This window comes from Solanum tuberosum, unplaced genomic scaffold (genome assembly GCF_000226075.1).
Source record: "Solanum tuberosum cultivar DM 1-3 516 R44 unplaced genomic scaffold, SolTub_3.0 scf00090, whole genome shotgun sequence".
NCBI classification, from domain to species: domain Eukaryota; kingdom Viridiplantae; phylum Streptophyta; class Magnoliopsida; order Solanales; family Solanaceae; genus Solanum; species Solanum tuberosum.
The window spans coordinates 188,311-198,233 of NW_006239013.1; the positions used below are offsets into that span (position 1 = coordinate 188,311).

At 31.5% G+C, this 9,923-nt stretch overlaps 1 protein-coding gene across 1 annotated transcript; it reads right to left on the bottom strand.

The window, feature by feature from the left end:
* Positions 1 to 5,293: 5,293 nt before the first annotated feature.
* Positions 5,294 to 6,797, bottom strand: LOC102580387 (calcium uniporter protein 2, mitochondrial-like). Its single transcript, XM_006346787.2, has 2 exons — positions 6,242 to 6,797; positions 5,294 to 5,820 (listed from the first exon to the last, which is right to left on the bottom strand). The coding sequence occupies exons 1-2, from the start codon at positions 6,779 to 6,781 to the stop codon at positions 5,392 to 5,394; spliced, it is 969 nt and encodes a 322-aa protein (XP_006346849.1). The 5' UTR covers positions 6,782 to 6,797; the 3' UTR covers positions 5,294 to 5,391.
* Positions 6,798 to 9,923: the final 3,126 nt, after the last annotated feature.

Sequence of the window (9,923 nt, forward strand, 5' to 3'; positions counted from 1 at the left end):
TGATATATATGGATTGTAATAAATTAGTGTTGGTCATAATATATATATATATAGTAAAAAAATTAAGAACCTTGTGTGAGGAGGTGAAATGTTTGTGAACTCCATGTTATATATAGGTCTAGGTTCATAATGAAAACACTATTTATATCAAGGCTATTTTAGGATAATTGGACAAGATTAGTAAATGAATAAAATTGGTGACGTCATACATATTTAATAAAATTATGGTGACCTCTTGTTAGCAAGATCGTGTCGCCACATATATCCAAGGTGGCAAAGAGTTGGGGACTTCAATATAGTCGGAAGTTCGATCTAGTTCCTCCACCAACGTGAACTCCAGTTAGATTCAGATATGCTACACTTTTTGAACATCAAAACAATTTTATGATATTTGAAGAAGTATATTTGTACGTTTTTTAAAGTTGTTCCTATGTTCTAAATGTTAGTTAATATGTACTAACAAATACTTATAATAATGACTTTGCAGAAATAAAAATAATAAAGTTTAAAGCATGTAAAAAAAAATAGAAATTAAAAACATCAGTAGAAGTTAATGACTTAAAAACATATAAGGATCTATAACAATAGAATGAAATAAAAAGGGCAAAAAAATCCAACTCACTGAATGCACAGTGTGTCCTTAAGGAAATTATTTTCTTTTAATACTCGAGGTTTACAGAAATAGATCATCTCAGGATAGAAGATTCTATTCACTAGCGTTCCAGAAAAGTCATTTAAAAATAGTGGAAATTTTAAATAAAACAGTAGAGACGTTTACACAATGGGTCGTGCGGATTCACTTTGGATTGGGTCGTTTCAGGTTGGCCACTTATTAATTAATTATTTAATACTTAATTAAATAAATAATTAAATAAAATTTTGTCCAAAAAATAATTTCTCGATTATTTTCCAAAGCCAAAATCAAAGGCAAAGTCGTAACCGAGCGAGCGAGCAACGACGATGGCGTGAGGGGGTCCCTCTTTCCAACTCATTTAACAACTAGTAGAAGTTTTCCTTATTTAAACACTTGAAATTTCGGTTCCACCACCAATGAGGGTGAATTGTTTTTTACTAAAGTATAAGAGACTACTTCATATTTTCTCCTTTCATCTTCCCTCCATTTCCCATTAATTCTTACTATATACCCAACAGTTCTCCACACAAATGGATAATGGCTATAACGTAAAGAAATGCACGGGCGAGTGCGTACTTTACAAGCGAGGATCAGTTGCATCCGGATAAGTAGGTTTCCCTTTGAACTTTCCGTAGAACATGTGTCGAATATACTCGGTCAATCGGTAGATTTGATATCTTTGAACCATTGAGCTTTGATTTATACCTAGACAACCATATGTCACACAATCAACTGTTTATGGTTCTTAAGATTGTGTTCGTTTCAGTTATGAACACCTCCTAAATTAGTGAGTGTATATATTGAGAATAGGCTTTTCACAATGATTCTTTTTTAAACGGTTTACACTTCACACTCATATAGATGGTTAACTGTGTGTTATCGCATAGATACACTATTTGGTCAAATCTTCCAAATTTAGCAAATCATTAGAAAATTTTAAGTTTTACTAACTCGTTAATAAGTCATAATGTTTTATACTTGTTCCTAAACATTGTCTTCATCATGAGAATTGATTGAGTTGTTTGACAATGTCTAACCGTCATTCACAACTTTGTTTGATCTGCTTGTACCTAGCTCTTGGGATCCCAAGTCTGCTAGGTAGAGTTACCACCATGATGACTTGTTCTAAGTCTTAAACTCATTCCCTTAGATGATCTTTCAACTGTCTCTCTAGCTAGACATTTTGTTAGTGGATCTGACACATTATCAATACTTTATATAGTTAATCGTAATAATTCCACTAGAGAGCGGTTGTCTTACGGAATTATGTCTTCGTCATATGTGATGAGATTTTTCGTTGTAGAAGATGCTCTCTTCCCTACCTATTGGTCCTCGACTATCACAGTATATGCATATAGGTTCCATGGGTTTGGGCCAGAATGGAATGTCTTCTAAAAAAATTATGAGTCATTCAGCTTCTTCACCAACCTTATTTAAAGAAACAAATTCAGATTTCATTGTAGAGCGAGCGATACATGTATGTTTTGGATGATTTCCAAGATACTACTCCTCAACCAAAGGTAAATACATACCCATTTGTGGATTTTTACTTCATTGGACTCGGTGATCCAATTTGCATCACTATATCCTTCAATCATGACAGTATATTTATTACTCCCTCTGTCCTATTTTATGTGACACTTTTTAGATTTTGAGATTCAAACAAGTCTAACTTTGACCGTAAATTTTTCATAGATCTTTTAAACATTTTAAATTATCAATTGTTGTGACTTATAGTACTTTTTACGTAGTTTACAAATATATAAATTTTATTTTAAAAAAACTACAGATTTCATGCTCAAATTTCCGGTCAAACTTAAACTATTTGACTCTCGAAAAATGAAAAGTGACAAATAAATTGGGACAAAGGGAGTATAATGCAAGGCATAGTGTTGTGTATGTTTCAGATATCCCAAAACTTGCCTCATTTCCATCCGATGAGTTTGGTTAGGATAACTTAACAGGTGCTAGACGTCATGTTAAGTGTTTGATCAGGAAATTGAAAATCAAGATAGGGGAGAATCTAAAATAATTTACCGTATTCGACTAAGGTAGAACTTTAGTTGGCTTCTCCTGTAAGTTAGTATCACAGATAATCGATAATCAAGGTGCATAAAGTAAATTGAGATAAGATGCTTTTATACTTTTTTAGATTATCGATGTGGTGTCTAGTTCAGTCTCCTTCAGTTACAAGGATTTCCTTAAGACTTTTTGGATAAACTTGTCAGTATAGATGATTTTGATATCGATTATATCTTATTCAAGTAAGATATATCCTAGCTTTTTTATCTTTTCTTTTATAATTGTAGTTTTTGCATGCAAGATTACTAAGTACTGTGAAAACTGAAAGGAAACATATAGTGTACAAGTTCAAAGTGAAGTGCATAGTGTACTTCTTCAGATTAAAAAGGCATCTTACAAGTCTCTTCAGCGAGACTCTTTATGTTCTAAAATAAAAACCCAAACGAGTTTCTTCAAATGATTTCTTTATTGAGGATGAATGATAGTGCACGTCCATATTAGATATGTATGTGTTGAGGTCTATGATTATATCGACCATCTATCTTCGTGATTTATTTCTTTCCAAATTTGTGGTCGATCTTCTGTCTTTTTTCTTTCCTTTGGCAATCGTGATTTCCTTAGATCGGATCCATGATTAAGGACATCTTTGTTGATTATCTTTCCTTCTGGAAATCCAGCTTTATCTTTTGATTTTCTTTTCTTGTAGATGATCCAATCTTTGCGCTGGCGAATTTAATTAATTGTATAGTGATTCAATCCTTTCCAAATCTTGCACGTGAACTTCATTCCTTTAATCTTAGTCATTTGTTTTTTCTGCAAAGTAATCTCTCCCTCTTTTTGATAATGACGGATAAGTTGCACAAATAATACTTTTATACTTCGCTGTTTAATTTCTAAACTCCCCTTGATGAGTGCATAGGAATCCATCCAGTGATTTATATATCCCCTTGCTAGTTGCCTGGATTATTCTCTACCCCTTTTGTTACGATCTAAATTGCCGTGAGAGGTACCCACACTAAATCCTCCTCGACAAAAGAATCAATTACCCAAGACAACTTTTATCTTAACCAATTAAACAACTAAAATAACAGTCTCATTAATTAAAGTCAAGATTCACCTAAATTCGTCAATAGTAAAACTTGTGAAAATAATTCACCTAGAATATGAAAGTCGTGTACCAAAACATCTAACATGATCTAGAGTACAGGGATGCAACCCCAAAACAAAGATATATCTAAGTCCAAATAATGAACTAGAAAGAAAAGATGAACCCATGACAGCACAAAAAAAGCAGCTCTCCCTTAGTTTCAGTACTATATATGTTGACCTGAATGGTTAGTTGTTTTTTCTTGTCGTGCAAGTTTATCCATGTGATTTAGGGGTAGTGGTGATGTTGTGAAGATGAGAAAGTTGACATGCAGATCTTAAAGAGGATGAATTAATGATTGGACTCCATTATTGATAGTGGTAGGCTTATGTGCATTGATGCATATTTCCTTTAAAAGTAACTTTCGTTCTCTGCGAGAAAGAGTAACGTGATGGTTGATGCGAACTTCATGATCATTTCAATTGAAGCAGTGTGATGATTCTGTTGGAAGAGATCGAGATTGTAAACTGTTGGGTCATGGGACTCATTGTCATATTTGGTATTAATGGATGTTAGATCGTTCTCTTTTGGTATTAATTGTTTTGGAATCAATAGCTTTTGCAGTTGGGAGGTGGGTTTTCGGGATTGCTTTTGTAGTTTCTAGCTAGCTTTTCATTTTTCCTCCATCTCCAGGCGTTTGTGGTGTCAAGAAACTTACCTGTGGTAGAGTGCGATATTTTTCGTATTTGCTTGCTTCCACTTTAATTTGTTTGTATTTATGGCAGGAGCTTTATTTTTTTTGTTTGTTACTTGTTCTTCTTTTGATATTAATTAGGGGTGTTTGTTTGTTATTTATTTTGTTAAGGTATGTGTGATTTCTACTCATATGGTTTGTTCAGCTACACATGATTTGTGGGATCTGATTATCAGTTTAATTTATTCTTGCTTAGCGTCCCCTCTACGTGGCAGAGGTACATGCATCTATTTTACCCAATTGGTTCCAATATTTGTGTGTCGTAAAACTCTGTTGGAAGTTGTGTGGTCGGATAGAGGAGTACTCAAAGTTCCACTACTGGGAACAACTGTCATCTTCTGCTGGTGACGGTACAAGGGCTCTGCGGACTAGCTTGTTTATCCTCACCTTTGAGAATTGAATCATTCCTCTAGTCTTCTTCACCTTTCCCAGCGAGGGCACACGATAGAAATCACGCTAACGTGCATTGGAATCTTAGAGCTGCTAGCATTTTGTTAGTATATGAGTACATTTTAAATTTAAAAACTACTACTATTATTATTATTTTGACTTTTAATCTATCAAAGTGCTTGAGTCGCCCATGTCTAAACTGACAAAAATCAAACGATATTGAGGGATAATGCATTCATGATATATAGACTTACCAATTTACCATATACAGATCATAAATATAAAAAAAAAAAATCCATTAATAAACATCGAGACAGAAAACTTTTTAAAAAAAATCCTAACTGATCTCTTTCTTCACTTACATACCTATTAGCCGCCATAGGATACATACTCATATTATTTTAAAACATATATTTTTCGTAAAACATTGAAGTATCTTCCTTCCATCTTCTATTTTAATTTCCATCCCTACCTCATAAGAGATTCAGGTACCTTCATTACCAATTAATTGGCAATCGATGATTGAGGATAGTGAGCTCTCCGGAGCTCATTATACCTCTGAAGATCGAAATTATGAAGTTTCATAAGTCGTTTTTGCTTTGTACTAAAACGTGCCTGGAAGAAGCCTTGAAAAGAAGGCTCTTTGGATGTCTTAAGAAAGAAAAAATAAGTAGCCATGAAATATGCTGATGTGAGGTAGAAACAAATTGGTTCCATAACATCCCATGTTAAGTCCCAAAAAGTGAACCTCATGAAAGCTGTTGTCTGAATTACCAAACATCCAAGTCCAAACCACATTTCTTTACGTACTAATAATTCTGCCTTCTTGTCAATTGATGTTTTTTCCTCCTCCATTTCTTCAAGCTCCTTCATTCTTTCTTTCTCATGATTTGGGTTGTGCATTGGCATTAGTTCTTGCATGGCTTGAACCACCTGTAGCCACACACAAAGACGGATTTAAAATTTGAAATTTATTAATTTTTATAATTATTTCAAATTAATATATATAGTAATAATTAGGTTCATAAGCAAATATTTATCAAGACAAACTACTCATTCCTTCCCAAAAAGGTTGTCTTAGTTACTATTTAAGCGGTCAAAAGGATATTTTCTTTTGACAAAAATACTTTTTTAAATATTTATCTACTGTAACTCAATACTATATTTTAGTTTCTATAAATTTTATTTGAAAGAAAATTAAAAAAATTATGTCTGAATTCACATCAGCCATTAATCGCTCTAACCTTCATTCTGAATCAAGACACTCAGAGGGGATACAATCGAAAATGGTACCGTTAAAGTTGGATGGAGATCGATGTAAAATAAATAAATTAAGAAGATAAATTAAACAAACCTGATTAGGCCGGAGAAAAACAACGTTTCCCAAAACAATAACATCACCCGAATCGTCAAGCTTCTTAGCAAATTCCATGCCTTGATCATTATCCAAACATGTTTCCTTACAAATTTCAATAAATTCAGCAAACAAAATCCAACTCTTTTCGATTTTCTTTATCCTCGATTTCAACGTCTCAAGTTGTGTCAATCTTAAAATCTTTCTCGCATCCTCTACAGACTCCGGTCTCGGTGGGGTCCGTGGAGGCAAGAGTGTTCCATTAATTAATCTCATCCTATCTCTTGTAATAACGTCCATCTCATGTAATATCTCGCGGAGTTTTTCTCCCGTGGGGATTAGTGACCTTTGGATCTCCAGCGAGGATGCCAATGATTGGTGAAGGAATCGCCGGGGATCCGAGGTCGTTGTAATTTTATCATAACTAAAAGATTTTGCCTCCACCAAGGTTGATGAAGCAATACGGCATGTTGTTAGAGATGGAGCACTAAATTTGTATGCACTAAAAATACGTTGGGGTAATGTTTTCTTGAACGCCATTTTTTTTTGGTTTAGTTTTTTTGGGTCATAATACAATAAAAATAAATTAAGAACCTTATTTGATGAGGATAAAGGTTTGTGAACTCTATGTATATATAGGTCTCCCAAATGGTGATAATGAAAAAACTAATCAAGGGTATTTTAGTCCAATTATACAAGATTATGACTATATAAGGACGTGGACTTGAGTAGATTATTTGTCATGATTAACACGTGGCAATTAAATAAAGCTTTTAAAATTAAGGATAAAATTGTTGATGTAAGACAGATTTAAGAAAATTATGGTAACGTTTTTGTTAAACAAGATCGTGTCGCCACATATATCCGATGTGGCAGACTTCAGTTAGTTGAATTGTTTCATAAATTTACTTAGCCTTGGAAAATCGATATTGGCGCACACGAAGAGGAACCTACTACAAGTTTACAAAAGGGTTTCATTCATATGTATTGTTACATAATATTGATAAATTGCAGTTGTTCATATTTCTTATCGAGCTAAAAAAATATTCAATTTCGACCCGCTCAAATCTTTTTTCAACAGTTCCAAATATATATGAGCTCTTCTTCCTATTTTGAGTATATTCGAAAGCATTCAGAATTTTGAAGTTCGAATTTCGAAGCTCTTCGACGATAGATTTCAATGGACATCAGCCCAAATAACTTTTTAAACGACTCAAAATTTTAGATATGAGTTTCTTGCAATATCTCGATTCTTTGATATTATTCACTTAAAATACTCCGAATTTACAACCAATCAAATTTTAAAATTTGAATTGCAAAGTGTTTCATAGATTTTGTGCTGGGAAAAAGTAGAAACAACGTAACGCATACATACATGTACATCTAAAATCTAAGGAATATGCAGATTAAGAGGAGTCGTGCAATTTACAAGAATGGCCTTAAATCGTGCTTGTCTTGTGTTTTTTACTTTGATGCCTCTGATTATGTGCAAAATTTAAATTAAATTCAATAAGTGTTTTTACTTTTAACATTGAAGAATTTTTATTTTATTTTATTTGTATAAAATGATGAAATATTATATCTTAATATGCATCATTACAAGACCGTGACAGAGCATGACTGTTGTTATTATTTTGAATGTGGGAAAGGGGTTGATTACAATATTTATTAATACTAGTTGTTGATATGCCTATCAAAAAGAATTTCAACTTTGTCTGCTTCCAACTTCCTAACGGCAAATAAGGGAGGAATTACTACATCAAAAAGGATTTTTTCATTTATAACCTTTTATTAGAGCTTATAATTCAGCCCTAAACATTATTTGTTGAGATTAAATTACCCATAAATCCTAGTATCCAGTTCACATCCCTATCCCTTATTACCCTCCCTATACCTCCTTTTCTAATTATTTTCAATTACGAAATCCGTTGGTGTTTAGGTTAAATGTTGTGGCCGGTGGATTACCCATATATAGGTAAATACGAATAATACGATTAAAATTTAGTACTATTCATTTTTAAAGTCATAAAATATAATTAACTTGTTGAACTTAAACTTTTACCAGTAAAAAAAATTAGGAATTAAAAGATTAACACAGTTCCGATCATTGTCATCCATTGTTTCATAATGTATTGTATCATTATATTGTATTTTACGATAGATACACTGTTTGGATAAACTGTATGGTTTATTGTTGTTCAATAACATTTTTATTGTTTTGTTTGACTGAATCGAATTGTATTGTAATTTATAAATTGACTAAAATGTCCTCAATTATTCTAAATATTAATTTATCAATAATTACTAATAAAATAATAATACTGTCGTGCATATTTTTTTTAAGTCATATGAGAATAACATAAAATTATATCGTTAGTTATAATTATATTATCAAATATTATCATCAAGTTTATATCTAGACTGCTTCAATTATATTTTTTGAAAAATCATATAAAGAATATGTTGAAAGAGACAAACATATGAAAAAAAAGGAAAGAACATATGCTTAGGGGTGTACAAAACCGAACCGAGAACCGAACCAAACCGCAAACCGAGTCAACCCGAAAAAAAACCCGACTAGTGGTTTGGTTTGACTTGGTTTGGTTTTAGAAAAAAAAACCCGACTATATTTGGGTTGGTTTGGTTTTAACTAAAAAAAACCAACCCGAGACCAAACCAACCTGAATTTATATATATAATTTTAAAATTTTATTTTATACATAAAAATATTTACTTTGATATAATTTTTAAATATTTCTTATACTTTTCCATAGTTTTTAATATTTAATATATTATTTCAACTTTGAAACTTAGAATTATGAATGGGCCATTAAAGATTATAGTCCACATATGTTGGTAATTATAATAAGCTTAAATCAAAATCAAATTAATACTAATGCAAAAAGAAAATCAATTCAACACTAAGAATGACAATAATATTGAATATTTGTTCTTTAGTTTTACATTGGTTTAGACAATTAAAATACATAATCTAATTTTAATTTCCTTTAATATTTAGTCATGTAACTAATACTTATTAAACTTAATTTTAGCATGATTTAGTACTTTTAAATTATGATCATTTTCATTATGACTTGTTAATTTGCAATATTTGTTTTACACGATTTCATTATTATTATTTTTGTTGGATATTTTAGTGTCATTAATCATATCATATTGTGTTTTTTTTTTTTAAGAAACACCTTAGATAGTTGTATTTTGGTAGGACTAAAGAAATATTTGAAGTACAAGTAAATTATATGTTGTGTATGAATACTTTACCGGAAAAACCCAAAAATCCGAAAAACCCGAAAAAACCGAAAAAACCCGAAGTTGAAAAACCCGAGTTTTATTGGTTTGATTTGGTTTATAAATTTAAAAATCCGACACAAATGGTTTGATTTGATATTTGAAAAACCCGAATCAACCCGGCCATGTACACCCCAACTTTATTTATTTACTTATTCATCGATATCAAGATTAACAATAAAGATTGTTATTTTTTGAACTTTATAATATTTATACTTTTAAAAAGAATTAACTTTAAAGATAAATTGGAATACTTTTTTAATTAATTCTATCTTGATTTTGTAAATTGATAAGTAATTTGAAATAAATATTTTTACTAATGTGGGATGAAGGGAGTACATATATTGTTTTTCAAGTTTTACTCTTGACATTT